We start from the raw sequence: 19236 nt of genomic DNA on the forward strand, positions 1-19236 counted from the left end.
TCAGGTGATGGTGGGGAATATAACTGACAGCTTTGTTTCAAATGAACTAAGGTTTTCTTGGCCAGTCTCTCGCATAATATGAGATAGACAGTTCTCCAAGACTGCCATTTCAATAGATGTTAATATAGTTTAAATTTAGTGAAGAACATGAGTCTCTTTGGCCATTTCTAAACTTAAGAAGAAGACAAAAAATTCTTCCAGGTCCAGAGGTTAGACACGTAAAATATTTGGCATTAGAGACTTAAAGAATTAGCAGCATCTTGTTGAATGGCTCAAATGGTCTTTCAAATCTGAAGTTGGTACTTCTTCACTCTCATTCCTAAGCTGAAGAAATATGCAGAAGAAATGTACCTTAGAACTGGGTATCACTTAATGTTCTTGTAAGCAAGAAAATAATATATTAATTTCAGATACTTGAATATTTTTAGCTATATGACTAATTAGGAGATGAATAATTTGTTTAAATCAGTGACTCTATCATCACTATCAATATCCAAGAATAGATCATCTAGTTAAGCAATTGGTTTAAAAGATAATCTGCCGGTTAAGTGAATATATACATTAGAGAATTTGAGGTCATCTCCAAGCCCTGACAGGGTTATATAATTTTGAAGAACCCACATGTAATTAATTTATTATTGGGAGTTCTGGCTTGATGAAGTACCATACTGTACACACAAGAAAGCATATCTTTACCAAGAGAATTTTGTAAATGTTGGGGAGACGTGATTTTCTTATCTGCTTTTGACCCTAGGTAAATAATGATGAAATTTGAAATTTGATTTTACAATACTAAAACATTATTTTTAAAAAAAAAAAAAAAGCTTAGATTTCTAAAATACTAATTGTGTAAGATACTTGTAAGATACTTAGAAAAAAAATGTGTTTTTTTTTTTAATTTCAGAGAGTGAGTCTGGCAGTGAAAGTGAAAAGGAAGATAAGGAGGAAGGCAGCAGTGATGAGAGCAGTGGAAGTTCCTCTTCCAGTGAAGAATCAAGTGACAGTGAATCAGACAGCAAAGAAAGTACAGCAAAGAAAACATCTGGAGCTGTTAAGGAAAGGTAGGCATACATTTGCATGGTTCTAATTTTTTGCTGAAGCAACTTTGCTGTAAACAGTCTGCTAAGTGTTTAGTTAGGTTTTTTTGGAGGTGTATCATCCAACTGATGTTTAAGCATGTGCCAGTGTATATTCTATGTATGAATTGTGTTCGTATTTTCTTTAATCAGACTACTCTTATATTTAGAATTAATTTCTGACTTTTGTAAAATCTGGGGTGGCTTTTTGAAAATTGATGTAACCTTGGGAGGCTGAATAAGTGATCAGACAGTTGTATGAAACACTTAATTACCTTTTGCAGCAATTTTGCTGAGAGCTAAAATTAAGTCCTTCCACACTTTGCAATTATGTAACTAAGACAATTGATTTTTCTAAATAATGTTATATTAAAAAGATTATGATCCAAATATTAGAGGCAAGGGCTGTGAAGGGAAACGGTCATAAGATATTTAAGTGTTAGTGCTTTTTAAGATTGCCCATTATCAACAGCGTTATCATGTATTAAAGTATCATTAAAATTTTGAGTAATTGGGGCTAATACCTTGGATTGTATGAATCTGTTTCTTCCACTGCTGTCAGCAAGTGGCCTCTGCAGACATGATCGCCCTTTACTCTATAGTCTGCTGCCAGCTCACTTGATGAGTTTGCAGCTCAGCTCAGTCGTGGCTGACAGCACTGATTGGGGCGCAGTACGCACTCTGCTCCTTTTATTACAGACAGTAATTAAAGCAGCTCGCCTTGCCACTTCCATAACAAACACAGCATAATGCCCTAATTATGACTTTATTAATTTAAGTCAGGATTTAATGATTTTAAAAGTGATTTATATTGTTTTTCCTGTTCAGAACAAATGAAATCTGTAGGTTAAATTAATACAGGCTTTTCATCATTGCAAAGTTAAAAAGCTAGTTACCAGTAAATTCTTTTCATTAGAATAACGTCTGAAATTTTAAGCAGTAAGGTAAACAATGATTACCCGTCAAAACTGACTGATACACAATAAAGTAACATTTTTAATCCTCAAATTTTGTTTTAAATATTGAATGTGTTTTGAAAAACAAGTTGATTTATATAATGCACAATAGCTTACTTGTTGATGCAACTAAAGATTCTGTTCAATGGCAATGAGGGAAATGTAGACAATCTTGTCAGTACTTGTGTTATATGTCATGAGGAAACTTTGAACAGTATATATTAGTGAATTTTTATTTTTAGATTAGTATTTTTAGCTTTTAAATGTTTGTCATATTAAACTAGGGAGTTCCTACTTTTCCCATGATTTTAACAATCATATATACTACATTAGACTCTTTTTGTAAAGTGTACTCCTTCATTTTTAGCTTAGCAAGCTTCGAGTTCACTGCTTTCAGAGAAAATTACATTTGACTATTAAAATTTTGGGTTTTCATTTCATCTTCAGTTGCACAGTTGGGCATTATTAGGATGGTTTAAATCTTACTATAGATTTTTTATAATTTTGATCAAATATGATTTAGGCAATTCAGTGTTGGAAAGTTCCAGATTGATGTGGGGCGTTGCTTTGCCCGTAGTATTTTTCCTTTCTGTTACATTTTTCAATTCCTTCTCTGTATTTTTCCCTCCTAAAAATAATTGCCATCTAAAACTGTAATGCAACATAATATATTCTACACTACTCCGAAAGCTAAGCAAAAATGTTTAACAACTTAATTTGGGTCTGAAGGGACTATTAATAGTTGAGTGGTCTGGATTTGTTTAATTATTATTGACCTTGTTACCCTTCCAGCACTTCAGTATCCAACTTATTGTCCTGGGGAGGAAGCTGAATCAGGTGGTATATGAAACACCTGATTTGGAAGTACAGGTTTGTAGCATGCCGATCCCAGAAGGGAGGTTTTCTTACTATATGAAATATTACTTATCTCCTCCATGACAACTGTTAGAAAACAGTTTTCATTTCCTGCAGTATTTCTGTTTGGTAATCCTCCTCTCTTCACCACTTGCCTGCTCACCAAGGCAAAAGGGTAATCTGTTAATTGTAGTTATTAGTATTATTAGAAGCAAACAGGGCAGATTTTAATAATATTCAGTAGCTGTTAGCATAGAGCAACATAATCCAACATTGTCATGGCTAAGAGAAGAACTGTGTGAAGAATACTGTCTCTGAAGTCTAATAGCTGTAAGGTATTTGATATAACCAAAAGCGTTGGAATGAATGTTAATAGCTCTTCTGTATAAACTCTGTATGTATTGAAATATTTGTAGATATTATAGGCATTTTTCTAGGTGGCTTCATTTAGAAAAATTAACAAATTCAATATATTGATGTTTAAAAGCAATAATTGCAAAATCATGTTATAAGCCATCATGATTCTGTTAATTGCATGTGGAATAGTCAAAAATATTTTGTCTAAAGTGGTGTCTTCACTTTTCTGAAATACCACAGGCTCGATATATGCAAATAATATTTTTAATATTTAACGTGCATATTTTTGTTTGACCATTACCTGTTTTAGATTGTGTGATGTTGTACTGTGTAATGAGGTAGAACAATTTTCCTTTAAATAAGCTACTGCTTTTGCCATCTTACCAAGTTTCATTGTCATGAAGAAGGATTGACGTAAAGCTTGTTTCATAAAACCTTGAAATGTCAATGTAGAATGCTTCCTATCTTCAGCTCTGGGGCATCCAGCACAGGAAACACATGGATCTGTAGAAGTGAGTCCAGAGGAGGTTCACAAAAATGATCAGAGGGCAGAGGCACCTGCCCTATGAAGACAGGCTGAGAGAGTTGGGGTTGTTCAACCTGCAGAAAAGGCGGCTCCAGGGAGACCTTAGAGCAGCCTTCCAGTACCTGAAGGGGGCCTAGAGAAAAGCTGGGGAGGGACACTTTCTCAGGGAGTGTAGTGATAGGACAAGGAGTAATGGCTTTAAATTAGGAGAGGGTAGGTTTAGATTAGGCGTTAGGAAGAAATTCTTTATTCAGATGGTGAGAAACGGGTTGCCCTGAGTTGCAGATGCCCGGTCATTGGAAGTGTTCAAGGCCAGATTGAATGGGGCTTTGGAAGGTGTCCCTGCCCATGGCATGGGGGTTGGAACTAGGTGATCTTTAACTCAATCTAACTCAAACCATTCTATGACACTGTGGTGCCTAAGTGCATTTCTTCGGTGTTTTTGTGTGTGCCTTTTACATTTATTTATTTATTTTTAATATCTAGTAATGCAGAGGAAAGTAAAAAGAAAGCAAAGGGGATCTCCAAAAACAGAAACACATCCAGTTCCTCTGATACAGAGTCCAGTTCGTCAGAGGGAAGTTCTTCAGACTCCAAATCAGTATCAGACTCTAGAAGTGACTCTGATTCTGGAAAATCTGGAAGTGCTACTTCTAGTAAGGTAAGTATGTTAAAGATTACATACACATATATATAAATATGTATATTAAACATTAAAAGATGCATCTAATAATTTGTTTATTTCTTTCTGAGGGAATGGAGATGGGTTGTGATTTTATGGATATCTAAAAAAAACATAATTTTTGAAAATATTTGTTGACCTTTCATAAAAGACCCATCCCAAAACAACAACTATTTGATAGTTTAAGTAAGAATACTTTACAATGAAAACTGTATTTTGGTTTTAATTCTGTTATACTTTTACACCAGATAGATAAAAAATAAGGGAACCTAATTTTTTTACTTTTTCATTAGTGAAAACATATGTATGTGGGTATTTCACAGAAATAGCAGCCTGATTTGGGATGTTAATTGTATAAAATGGAATCCTAATTACTACAGGACCTGGGTCTGACATGAAGAGTTTCTTACGGGCTTGAAGACATTAAGTGGAACCAGTGGCTTTCTTTTAAAATTTCCTGTTAAAATTAAGAACAGTGCAGTTAATGCATCTATACTTGAGGCGTGTACATAGGCTAGTAGAATTAATATTCCTAATGAGTAATCAACATTTATTGTTCTCTTTTTAATAGGAATAAGGCATATAAATGTTCCATTACTTCAAATTATATTTGGTTTCTTACTGTATTTCTGAGGTAGCAAACTTTCAAGTATCTTTTTTTCATAATGAATGCTGAAATATGTGAAGATACAAAAGTGTTCAACAGAACCATTTATGTGTCAGCTAAGTTTTAATTGCTTACCTTAGGGAAGAGAAAGAGGCTAGAAGTTCATTTTACTCGAGCCAACATTGTAGACCTAAGTCTACTACCGTGAACTGAATTCTATTTATCTATCTTTCATTAAAAACAGATGAATGAGGAACCTTACTCTAAATCTGTTAGGAGAATATGATAAAAGAATTTCTGGAAGTTATTTTTCCATTTTCAAAGATTTCCCCTACCTTTCATTCTATATACTTTATCACATTTGTAGGTTAGAATTGTAACTCAGAAGTTTCCATTTTAATATCAGTATACAGTGTTGAAAATAAAGTGATACTCAAGCATTTTAAATCAAACTGGCATATTTCAATCAGGATTCCAGTATGGACTGCTGAGTAGTCAAAACAGGCCTCTTCTGTTGCATTTGATGCAGTTGTAGAAGCTATTTGACAAGTGTGTATCAAATAGTTAAGAGGGAATCTGTAAGTTTATTAAACTGTTTAAGTGTATTTCCTTTAACTGAGAAAGTAAGGTTCTTCTCTTTTTTTTCCAGTAGAGAAGCCAAGTCCTCTCAGAATGAGCTCTTTGGTGCTAGGTGGAGCATGAATTAATTCTAAGAGTTTGCAGCTCCTCATAGTAGCACAGATATTTCCACCAGAAAATAATACGTACTCTGACCTGCTTAGCTCTGAGCAGCCACTACAAAACTGTATTCAAACAACTTTGTGTTCTCTCTGCTGCATTTGTCCATTTTTCTCAAAATATCAGGGCCAGCTTTCATTATTTCTTTCACTAGAATTATTTAAGCTGTTCTGGTTCTTTCACAGGATATGTGAGGACTACTAGCATAAAGAAGCATTTTGTATTTTAAAACAGCGATCAAGAATGTGTGAAGTCAATTACTGAGTAGTAGGAGAACCGGAATGTCCAAGAAGCTTGTTTGGGATTGTTTTGTTGAAGTCAATGGAGAATTGTCAAGCCCTTGGATCTTAAGAGAAGAAAAAGAACCTTGCAGGAATAGATACTTGATTAAAGCCTTACTTGTTTAAGAAGAACCTAAAAAGAAATGTGCTAGGAACAAAAGAAGTTTATAAGCCATTGACAGAAGACTTGATTAGAGTCAAAATGTAGAATTGAAAAATTGCAGATCTTTTAAATCTCACAAAAAAAAAAGCAAATATTAAAATTATGTACATGGCAGCAAAAAAAGGAGGCAGGGAGATAATCGATAAGATAGCATAGAGTTCACTATCCAAAAGCTAAATAACTATGTTCCTTGAATTCTTTTTCACTAGGAAACTGTTAACATGGCTGATGGACTAGTATATGAAAACTGTGAAGTTTATATATACATATATATATATATATACACACACATACATATACCTCGGTGTGTGTGTGTGTATATATATATATATATGTATATGTATATATATACATACCCCCTCTACTCTGCCCTGGTCAGGCCTCACCTGGAGTACTGTGTCCAGTTCTGGGCTCCCCGGTACAAAAAAGACAGGGATCTCCTGGAAAGAGTCCAGCGGAGGGCCACAAAGATGATACGGGGCCTGGAGCATCCTGCCTATGAAGAAAGGCCGAGAGACCTGGGTCTGTTCAGCCTGGAGAAAAGAAGACTGAGAGGGGATCTCATCAATGTTTATAAATACCTGAGGTGTGGGAGACGGAGGGATTTGGCCAGCCTCTTTTCAGGGGTTTGTGGGGACAGGACAAGGGGTAATGGCCACAAGATAGAGCACAGGAAGTTCCGCACCAACATGTGAAAGAACTTCTTCATGGTGAGGGTGACGGAGCACTGGAACAGGCTGCCCAGGGAGGTTGTGGAGTCTCCTTCTCTGGAGATATTCAATGCCCATCTGGACGCCTACCTGGGCAACCTACTCTAAGGAACCTGCTTTGGCAGGGAGGTTGGACCCGATGATCTTTCGAGGTCCCTTCCAACCCCTTAAATTCTGTGATTCTGTGATTAGTTATACATGAATTAGGAGTGAGGGGCTCTTGAACATAGAGGACTTCCACTGTACTCTGTTAATCTTTAGGACTATAGAGTTAGCTTCAGTTTAATTGATGTTGGATGCTTGAGTTTATACCTCGAGTGTTTCTGATATTTGGTTCTATTCAGAAGCATAATTAGGTGAGGGTGTAGAGGGGAGAAACACGTATTTTGTGTTCAACGTGACTGTTGTTCTAAGTAGCTTAACAGATTTTTGGAGAATTACACATTTTGAGCCCTGTGATCATCGGGTGAGCTAACTGATGATAACCTTGACAGTCCTTCCAAGTTGGAAAGAAAAGCAATAGTTAACAACGTTTAAAGAACATTTCAGATAAAGTCTTGAGTGGAGCCCTTGTATCAAAGTATATTTTACAAGAACCACCCGTGTTTATTTTACTTCCATGAAAACCTTGTAATTTTTCTGCTTCTTTCCATCAGGAAGCAGAATCTCATCCAGGCCCTCAGAAATGCATATTTTTCTACTGAAAGATTTTGTTGGAAAAAACATTGCTTATATTATTCTACTATGGGACATTCTTAATTTGGTTAGCATAGGTGGGGAAATTTTATATCCTTAGATATAAAGATTTTATATCCTTATAGATAAAACTAAAAATATCTTCTGAAATACATATTGATAAGAGGAGTAGTTAGTTTGCCACATGTTATGAACTCTGTTACACAGATAATGTTCTGAGGGCTGACTACCATTCTCTGTGTTTTGTTAGTTACCATTGCCACGTTTAGCAGAATCTTCGTAATAAACAAGGTTTGATTACACTCACATGGGAGCTTAATTTGTGTATGCATCCATGCATTTACAAGCAGAAAAATAGGTTACAAAAGCAGATTTTTTTTCTGAATATATTATTAATACTTTCATATTTATTTTTGCGAAGAATTGTTTTGAAAATGCTGTTTTGTTCACCATAACTGAGCTGCAGTGAGTAGGAAAGTCACTTTCTTGTGCTGCAGTGTTTTATATCATTTTGAAATATGGGTAGTTTGAGGTGTTCAGATACATGACATACTCTGAGCATAAATACTGTGGAGCTAAAATGCAGATTTCAGGATGCATATGTAAGTAAATGTCTTTACAGTGGGATTTTAAAATCAGCTACTATTGACCTCCTTATACAAGTATAATACAGTCACTCAGCTGTTAAAAACCTGATCCACTATTTAAAAAATATACAAAAACAAATTGTCTATCTTTCTGCCTGATCTCTTTTCAAGTGCTAACACAATGGAAACAGTGGGTGATCTGTCAATGCATTTGGATTGTCAATGATGGTTTTGTATAAATATTGGGAGGATAAGAAATAAAATTCACACAGCAAAATATGATTTCATCTGCCTTTTCTCTGCAGCTCCATGGCTCATGCTGCGGTGTGAAATTCTCATTTTACACACTTTGCAGGCGGAGCACATGAATTATGCATTGAGCAAGAGAAATCTCCTGCTTCAAGTCCTATATGCATTTACCAGGTTCTATCTCTATTACCAAGATGAATTGCAAATGGAGAAATGTTTGATGGAATATAGCTTAACTTCTTTGTTTAGTATTCTGCTTTTCCTGTAGTGAGCTCTCCTGGTAGGAAACTGTTTGGGTTATATTATAGATTTATTTCAAGGAAAAAAAAATACAAAAAAAAAATATATGTTACAGGGAAATGCCAGACACGTCAGAACCTTTTTATTGTCTTGATTTGGAATGCAAAGCTTTTTCCATTCAATAGAAATATCTGTTGATAGTGTTTGTTGCAGTCATTGGCTATTTATTATTCCTAGAAAGCCAATCAATTTTCTTTTCTTTGAAAAATAAAAGAAAAAATAATCACATGTCTAATAGACAAGACAAATTTAACTAGATTTCTTTGGTGTTTTAGCACAATATGTATACGCATGTGTGTATCTATGTGAGTGTGTACACACAGAATTAGCTGAGTATTTATTTAAGCTTGACACATTGACTGAAGTAGAAAATAAGACTTCAGTATACTTTAGTATTAGCTTTATCTTGATTTAGTTTGCCTCTGATTTTACATTTCCCAGATGATAGGGTTGTTTGTTTTTGCTTTGTTTTTTGTTTGTTTTTGTTTGTGTGTTTTACAGTAAACTGATTATACTTAAGTACAGTGTACTGATAACGTGTGCTGTGTAAGTTTTTCTTACCATGCATTACCTCAATGTAATGTTTCTGTACTTGCATCTTTATTTTATTTTGAAATATAAAAAGATCTGTGAAATATTTTTCAGTTCTAAAGATGAATCACGTCATAGATTCAAAATCAGTGCATAAATACATTTTTATGTTATAAATTTACATATCAAGCTTTGTGTTGTACTGAGTAACCACTTTAGAATGATAAATAACAGGAAAAAAAAATAAAAAATGTTTTCTATGTTCTTTGCGTCATAGAATGTCTTACCTTAACTGTCTTCAGTAAACAGATGAACAATAAGAGAATGTCTTGAATCTGACTCCTAATATTTTTTTTAAACTTTTTTTACTGGGCAATATTGTTGTTAGCAAAAACTCAAGCACATTCAAAATTTTTATCCTTGTGGTATCCTCTCATATGAGTGAGCCACTTTTTATAGATTTTAATTGGCTGCATAATAAAAGGGAATGTGAAAATCCCTTCCCTACTGGAAAGAGGAGCACATATTACAACTAGCTAAAAATAATCTTTGAACCTTATTTTGTAGTTGATGGAAGAAATTAACCTTATGAATAGGTGGAGGTAGAAAGTGAGAGAGTTGGGATTTTTTTTCTAATCTATTTGCTTAACTGTGTTTTCTTTGATTATGTTCAGGTGTCCCGAGATTTTACAGTTAACACACTAAGTCAGTTGTGATACATAATGTGCAGTAAAAGAGTTACAGATAATGTATTTCATGGCTGAATATTCACAACATGGAGCTTAAAAAAAGACTTGTTATTGATTAAAATAATTGTTAAATAATTTCTCTGAGACTTCACAGACTTGAAGTAACTCACAATTCAAATAAGATCATAGTGCAGAAATTAAAGTAAGCACATAATTCAACTAGCACCTGTCATTTATAAAGTATACTGTATACCTTCATTTCACAGATGAGGAAAAATAGCGAAAAGCAGTCAAATAAATTGTCAGTAACCTCACTGGAAGAAAAAATTAAGTCTTGTGGTTTTGACCAAAGTGGCACTCAGGAGAGATGGTTTTTCAACAGAGTCCCTCAGTAGTTCTGGACAAGTCATATAGGGAATGGAATCATATTAGGACCATTTTAAATATATTTTTTTGTAATATTGCCATGGTCCAGAGGGATGTCATGGGTCAAATAAATCAGTGATAATACAACACTCAAATACTGTAGTAGTAAGGACCGTTCAAGTATGTTGATCTAATAAAAATAAAAGTGACTTCCATTCTACTCTGTCCACAAGTCTTCTCCTTCCAGAATAACTAAAGCACATCTGTAATGACCATGTAAGTGAATACTGTCTGTTTGAATCATAGAATAGTTTGAGTTGGAAGGGACCTTAAAGATCTCCCAGTTCCAACTCCCCTGCCATGGGCAGGGACACCTTCCACTAGACGAGGTCTCCCAAAGCCCTATCCAACATAGTCTTGTACATGGGGCATCCACTGCTTCTGTAAACAATTTGTTCCAGTGCCTCTCTCAACCTGCTCGTCATACTTCTTTTGATGCAGCCCAAGATACGGTTGAGCCTTGGGTTTAATTGGAAGAAAATGAGGAGCAGTGTCATTTTGTCCTACGTAAACCCAGTAGTCATTAATATCAATGGCTTAACCTAGCGAGAACATTAACATGGCTTCTTGTGTGTTCTTCAGAGGGAACCATGGAAATTCTCACAAAACTGGAAAAAATGAACCCAGCATTAGTGTTAGCTTGCAACTGACCGTAAGACTGAGAGACTATAAGAAAGGGAAAAAAAAGAGGGGTCATTTTGCTTTATGGTGACAATCAAAGAAAATGAACCTAGCTGCTGAGCTTTTGAGAGGGTCTCCAGGCTCCTTTAGGAAGTTGTATCGTGAGTGCCTGAAAGGACTGTGACAGCTTGTAAGTAAAGCTTAAGTAAGGGAGCCCAGGATGGGCTTATGGAGTTTTAGTGTTTTGTGTAGATCCGTTTCACTGATTAGAAAAGCTAAAAGAATAATACACGTGTGTATGGATTTGGCTGTCACAGACTGTTGAAGACAGAACTGGTAAACTAAAAAGCTCGTGGAAGTGGAACTCCTGGAAAGACTACATTTAAATTCTTGCAGTAGCTTGAGTAATGAGCAGTCTTAAGGTCTAAGGGCAGTTGACAAATTTCTCTGAAAGAATGATGAAGCCTGCTGTCTGGTGACTGAGCCAGAGAGACAGACCAAAGGCAGAGTTCTGCAGCTGATCCAGACAAAGGAGGCTTAAGAGTGGATTGGGAATAGCGTGATGAAAAACTGTCTTATGAGCATCCAGTGGGTACTGTGTCCAGACTCTGTCAGTGTCCGAAGATCAATCATTTTTACTAATCCACAGTATCTGGAGCCCATTTTGAGCTGTGACTCATTAAACTCTGTCTTGAATCATCTCTGTCTAGATGTTCTGTAGATACGACCAATGTTCACTCTTATTAGGCATGTCTGTAACTTTTTATTTAGCTGTATTGCAACAAATTTTTTTAAATTGTATGTTAGCCAAGTCACTGAGATTACTCTATTACTACTCTACTCTGCAATAGTATGCTGACAATACTGGCAATCTTTGTATTAGAATTCATCTTACAGCTTAAAATTACATATTTTTTTTTGTGACAAAAAAGAAACTTTTTGTTGACTTTCTCCAGCAATTAAGTAGTATCCCATTACATGATAGGACAGGTTTCCGTCCTTCTAGAAAAGCGCAAATCATACTGCTTCCTTATGATGTGTTTTTGCCCTGTTTTTCATACAGAAATAGAATATTTTTTTTTAAATCGTTTCTGTCTCTAATGGTATCACCAGAAGCATCTGATCTGTCAGCAAAAGTTGTCTTTCAGTAACAGTTGTTACTGTTATTAATATTAGACCAAAGGATGGGCTTCAGAGGAGTGAAATATAGCTTAAATGTAGAGCTTGGGTTCAGCTTGTGTGTACAAAGAACTCTGTCTCAATAGGTGAATTCTTTGAATGCTAAGTTCTGGAAATGGACACATATTTCTTTTAAAGCAATGAAAATACACTTTGCCGCTATAGAAGTATAAAAGACCATTCTTTTGCTGATATGGTAAAAGATGAAATATTCATCTATTTTGACAGAAAGAAGAAAAAACTGCGCAAGATAGAAAAACTCCAAGTAAACAAGATGTTTTTCTCTTAGATTTAGACGACTGTAAGTATCTTGATTGAAGCCTTATTTTTTCTATGGTGTATATTCAATTCAGTTGACTCAGTGAAATTTTAAATGTCGTAAACATTGATTCTGTTCATTTATTGTCCCAACTTCCTGACCAAAAAAAAAATATATATATATTGCTCAGACTAGCAACTTTTTTTTAAGCATATTTATTATAATACATCATTTTGTTTATTATAGAACTGAAAATTAGTTTAAAATTTTGGAATGCATTGGGATGTAAAACATCTTTTTTGAGAATTTTGTATATCTAGATTTGTTTTCTGTTAAAGTGGGCTTATTTCCTCAGGTAACAATGGATGTTTCTTTTACAACATCTGTGCAATTTATGAAGCAATTATGCTACTATAACAAGGTACTAAAAATATCAATTTCAAAAAACAGATTAAAATGTAGTTTTGGAAGGGTACAGTAGAGCTAGTGCACTTTTTTTCTATGGTTTGTAGCGCAGGTCTTCAGATTTTCTTCTATGTGTGCAACAAATGTTAGAATTGCATTAATATGTACTTTGCACATAACTCATATTGAAAATGTGCTGCACAGTGTGGATCAGATTGAAGGATAAAATGGAGTGAAAAAGTCAGAAAGAAGAGCAAAATATCTTCAATGTAAAAAATGTGTGTCATCTATACATGTAGTTTTATTTGTATTTTATTATCAGTTTTATTTATTAATATATATTTTATTATCAGTTTTATTTATATTTTCATTGTTTATATTGAGCATGTCTGCTATGTCTGGAGAAAATAATGTTCTATGATTAGGAGATGTGAGCATGAAATAATTAGATCAAGACATAAAATCTTTTTAAACTTAATGAAAATAAGTTATCGTCCTTCCCATTACTTTTATTTGTATTTTTAGTTAAATGTCAGTTGCCTTTCTAATTCTAGTCTACCCTGTGACAACTCCTGTGGCAGTTCCTACAGCAGCTGTTTTGTCCCCAAGTTTAACAGCAGACCTAGAGGGATTAAGTCTGTCAGGTTCATCGGTCATTGATGTAAGTAGCCTTTAAAAAAGGGGAGAGGGAGGTGTCTTAATTTAAGCATTTTGTATTTTTGAGGCAGTCAACAAAGTGATTTTTTGGAAATACTTTCTCCTGTAAAGGTCCTGCATGAAATTGTGGTTTACATGCAGGTCTGGCAGCTTTTTTGGATCCGTTACATTCTGGAAGGTGGAGAAAAGAATGAATATTGCATATTTAAGAAGGATGCCTTCAAGGATTTTAACCTTCTCTTTCAATTTGTTTTTCTTTTTTTTTTTTTCTCCTCTGCCTTAGGGAAATGTGTATTTACAAATTAAGCATCCAAACTGTAGAAATCTTTCAAATCATCTAGTTGCTGCAGTATCAAAAATAAGCTACATAAAATCACATACTTGTTAATTCTCAGCCCAATTATTTACCATACATGACTCCAATTATGACATTTGCTACTTGGAAGTAATTTTTCATGAGTGTACAAATCATAGCCCCTGGGTGCAAATAAAAAGGGTATAGATTTACAATCAGTGGTGTATCAGTATGTGTCATGATTCATTCAGTTAGTGCTTTCTGCTTTGTAGCACTTTCCATTAGGGAATCTCAAAACTATAGGTATAATTAAGGTTAGCAAAGTCACGGAGGGCATTCCTTTGTTGGTGGAAAGGATAGTAGTTTGTGTTCTTGGTCTTGTTTATTTTATTTTTTATTTTATTTTAATGTAGGGTTTTTGTTTGTTTGCTTTGTGTTTTTTTTTTTTTTGTCCAATTTAAATTTGCAATTTAATAAGGGATTGGAGCGATACAAATCCTTGTGAAAGTTTGTGGGAGTGACAAGAAGAAAATAAAAGAGGCATGGACATTTTTTAGCCTAGCCTTGTTTCTTACATGGCTGGTATCTAGAACCTACACTGCAAATTTAATAATCTCTGTTAAGGTACTTTTTGTTGGCTTTGGGAGCAATACATTTCCAAAATTATATAGTTATTAAATACTTATAAAGAAGGTGCAAGAAATTATTTTACTTAAGAAATAAAAGATTTTAGCTAATTGTTCAGTTTTATATTTACAGGCTTTAAGTTCTTGTGTTTAAAAGATAAACTTGCAGAGAGTGTGGTGGGTATTAGCCTAACCTGAGAGAACTGTGATACAATTTAAATTCCAAGCGGGCCAGTAACAATTTGGACACACACTTTACCTGGTGCATAGTCAATTCACGTGTCACACAGTCTGAAAATGCCTGGTGCTGTCTTGTATCAGTTACTCTGTGGTGCAGTATGCAGTGCTAGGCAGAAAGCCTGCCTTTAATTATGCAGTTATTTCAGTGGTTGCAATGCCACAATTTCTTGTTTGCTATTCTTAAGACCTTAACAGGTCAAAACACAGGCTGTCATCTGTTTCTCTTGCTCTGAGGCTAGCTTAAGAATGATTCTGGTCATTCTGGTACTTCAGAATTATCATCTTTGACGGTAAGTTAAAAATGGCGATCAGTAATGTTGGGTGCTTGAGAACAGCACTTGTTCACCAATGTCTGGAGTCCTTTCTTCATCTAAAATACATGAACATGTTCCACTTCCCACATGTGTGCTTGCTTTCCTCATGATAACCGTAAGTTATTGCTTCCCCCAGTTCTTCAGAAGGTAGCTGCAATCAAGTGATGTGTTAGAAAGAGCTGGAAGGTATAGGCTGAACAAAGGAAGTTCTGTATAAAAGGATTGATTCCACAAAATGCTTCTTTCTTGGTACTACTGAGTTCTTGGTAAAATACGTAATCAGTGAAGAAGCTGGACTATTTCCTCATACTTCCTGCTTTGGAAGCAACCTAAGTTACATCATCACTAATTGTTGCTGCCTGCATAGTGATTACCTGTTTTATAACTGTCATTGCCATTGATAGTAGTTGCAGATGTCCGTGAGGTCCTTTGCAGTGTTTTGTGTTCCAGGGAATGAAAAAAATGAAATACTAAAGTTAAAAATTATTCTTTCAAATGATATCCATATCATTAAAAGTTTTGTATACATGTGTTATTCAACACCATCAGGTAATTTTCTAAAAATTAAAATGTAAAAACAGCTTTTAAGATTGTATGTGGGAATGTCTCTCTTAAAGTAGTATTCTGAATTTAATCCGTGGCCACTAGTTCCAAAAATAAGAATAGTTGTCATACTTCAGAAAACTTTTTCTTCCTTCAATTGGGGAGAAAATGAATTTAACTGTAGGGCACATGCCAAACTAACAGAGAGAAATTAATTTATTACTAGGCAATGGAGAGCATGGAGTAAAAATAGATAAGTACAGTATATGACCCTAATATCAAAGAAATGTAGCAGCCACTTATCTTGAATATGTCAGGCAGTCTATTATTCAAATCATTCAGGACTGTAATTGGATACAGCTTTTAGAAAACTTATAACTCTACATTCATAGCTGCTGAACATTATAGAAAACATAAATACTAGAAGTGTTTTACAGTAATGCTCTAGATCTCTTCAAACCTACAAAAACAAAATATCCCTGGATAGCAACTACAGTGTACAACCTGATACTTTGTCCCACAGCTCGCTTGGTTTTATGACTCATGTTTTCACATAAAACATTTACCTGTCATATAAAGACACACATAAGCATATTATAGTTTACTCCAGGAAAAATAATTTTTTCTTCTGGTAATTTATAGATAACTTTTTTCCTATTGTATATGGAAAACATAGTAAATCCATGTTCATGCTTCTGCCCTGGTATGTGTAGTCTACCTTCAAGTGGGCCATCTGAAACAGGTAACTGTGGTCACCGGAGGCTACTCCTGAGGCTTTTGTGCATGTGCACACAGAACTCATGCATTTGGAATCAAATGAGTTTTAGATAGTGAAGGCTTGAAGGCTTGAAAGATAAGTGAAGATATAGTACCAATTAAAAATAAGAAGTGAGACATCTGCAAGCTACCAATGTAAAATGGGTATCTGAAAACACCAGAAATGTGTGTCATCCCTTAAATGGAAATTTTTGAAGAGAGAAAAGATGGACTAAAAAGCAAAACTCACAAATGACAGGGAGGGTTATAATGTGCTGGAAGAAATAATACTGTGAGCAGGAATGGTTAATGGGGGGAAGGGGATGGGTATGGTTTCAGACAGAGAAGCTAGAGGGGAGTCATCATATGTTCCTACAGTAACACAACTGGTGAGAAAAAAGCTGAACCACCTGTTCTTCTCTCATATGGACTTTAGATAGTAAAAATGATTGAGCAACTGGTTCCCTAAACATCTAGAGCCCTAAGCATGCTATATATGATAATTAAAAATATATATACTTCAGAAAAAAATATTGAGGAGGGAATACTACTTTGGTAGCAAGAAGTTTGTTATAGTTCAGAAAGGTGTTAGTGCAAGGGAGAACTGACAGTTGGATATGAGATTTTGCAGCAGCAGCAGTTGGATGGAGCAAAAAGCTGTACGGAAGTATATGTTGAGATGAGTAGGTATTGAGAGGAGAAGATGAGGTATGTTCCTTGCCCCCAGTGCATGATAATTTGGGGAAAACATCAAGGCTGAATGATAAGAGATGTTCATGATAAAAGCATACAGCAAAAGAGGGGAAGGCTCTTGTGGTGAAGAGTTACTTATAGAAAACATATTTGATGCAATAATTTAGCCTTTTCGTTAATTATTATGCATATTGAGTTATGTCATAGTTGTAGAAGTGGTACTGCTTTACTTACTGTTTTTCTTTGGTATATTCAGTGTATTCTCTTGAAAGTATTATCTATAATAGGTTTTTATTATTTTCTTCTGCTCAGAATTCCACGGAATCTGTTTAGGAAAGGAGTAGTAAATCATACAGTTTCCTGTCCCCTGAATCTTCCACAGAACTCTTAACTAGGATCCACTTTGAGAACTTCTTTAGAGTGGTGATGCGTAGAGCAGAAATAATAGCTTTTGACAAAAGTCAAGGTCAAGCTGCAGACCTGTCAAGCCAGGTGATAAATACATTTAATTTCAAATTTAGCATACTTATGGAATTCCTTGAAAAACAGTAAACATGAACTCCCCCAGTATTCAAATAGAGATACTTTTAGAATAGGATCACCCCTTAAATGATATTTTGATTTCTCGGTTTTTGAGGTAATATTGGCAGGGCAAAACATTCTTATCATTTAGATTACTCTGTCTATTCAGTCTAATTCCACTATAGCAAGTATTACGACTGTCTCTGAAGTATATTCTGTCCTTGTGTAAAGGATCTCTTCTTGGAAGTACTGGGAACACAGGAACTGCAATAATGGATTATATCATCAGTGTAGTCTGTTATGCAGTTTGTGGGAAAGGTTAGCTTGAGGTGCTTAAGAATTTGCAAATCCTACAGTAGAGAAATGAAAAGTAGTTCTTCCAAATAGTTATTGGCATGCACTCTGCTTCATGAGCTTTATTTTTTCAAAGCTTCGTTAACACTAATTATTATATAACTAGATTTATTTGTAATTTGTGTAAGCTCTGGTCTTAGCTCTTCTTGTGTTCTTACCTCGGGAATGGCTATGTCATCAGAATTAACTTGTTAATGATATGAAAGAGCTATAGTGCAATCACTAGTGACAGGAGCAGACTGTATGGAATGGTTTAAATAGATTCTTGCTATTCTGCCCTGGGTTTGTAGAGGTAGTTTGAGTAATTATCATTGTTTTTTAAGTAATTATTTTTATATTTGTGTAAATACATATAGTCCTTCTTGAGACACTGATATATTTTTATTGTCGGATAAAAGTTGTTTCTTTTCTCAGTTTTGAATGTTAGCCACATCTTCTTTTTCATCATGTTTTTGTAGTGGTTTTATGTTACAGTAGCCTGAGCTTATGGTGTTGGTATCATTTTATGTAGTTTACTATTTGACCTCTTATTTTTACCTTCTTGTACGTAATGTCTTATCTTTTTGGTGTCTCACCATAGGAGAGCTTCTTCCTGCATATGAAGTGTTTATGTTATACTTTTTTTGAAGCCCACCTTTTTATATAATGATTGGAATTGGGGGAGTTTGTTGGGGTGGGTGGGGGAGGAAGGGGTTGGTGGGTAAGGTATGCTAGATGCATGCTATCCCTGTGCAACCTTATAACTTGTTTGCATTGTTGACCACACTTGTACATTAGGCAGAGTGTTTGTAGAGTTCTGCAGAGTTCTTTGTCCAACTTCATTTCTTAAGATGAAGATTTTTCCATGTGGAACAGTTTTTAAACTATGGGTGTTGCTTCCACTTTTCTCTAAGCTGTGCCATACAAGCTTTGTAACTAACATTATGCTCGCCTGAAACAAATTTTGCAAATACCATGTTAGTAAGATGGAAAATTTGCACCTATGAAACAAGTGAAAATAAGTCTTAAAGGCAACAGCTAAAAAGCAGCTTTTTTTTTGTGCACCCAAAATTCAGCTATTTAGTTGATTAGGTGTGACTGATGCTTGTGGTAAATCAGCCTGGTCCAGTGGATACAGAACTGGGTGTTACATATGGAAAATGAGTTCTATTTTTGGCTTACTACATGCTGTGTGATCTGGAGGGAGTAACTTAATCTTTTAGTTTTCCATCTGAAAAATGAGGATAATGATGCTTACTCACCTTGGGAAAGTACTTGGAGAGCTACAAATGAATATAGCTGCTCATCAGCAGATATTAACCATTGCCAAGAAAGAGAAGGAATGAAACAAAGACCTCCCATAT

General features: G+C 34.9%; 1 protein-coding gene across 5 annotated transcripts in view; it reads left to right on the forward strand.

Moving 5' to 3' along the window:
* AP3B1 (adaptor related protein complex 3 subunit beta 1) overlaps positions 1–19236 on the forward strand; it is a 165115-nt gene that overhangs the window by 96509 nt on the left and 49370 nt on the right. For 4 of the 5 annotated variants that reach the window (XM_080573444.1, XM_080573445.1, XM_080573446.1 and 1 more), the window contains exons 19-22: positions 905–1061; positions 4257–4431; positions 12458–12530; positions 13448–13554. In XM_080573444.1, the coding sequence (XP_080429570.1) occupies positions 905–1061; positions 4257–4431; positions 12458–12530; positions 13448–13554 (512 nt within the window). The remainder of the gene's footprint in view (positions 1–904; positions 1062–4256; positions 4432–12457; positions 12531–13447; positions 13555–19236) is intronic. The other variant, XM_080573447.1, reaches the window with a different exon arrangement.

The sequence above is a fragment of the Anser brachyrhynchus genome (genome assembly GCF_964034855.1).
Source record: "Anser brachyrhynchus genome assembly, chromosome: Z".
Lineage (NCBI taxonomy): Eukaryota > Metazoa > Chordata > Aves > Anseriformes > Anatidae > Anser > Anser brachyrhynchus.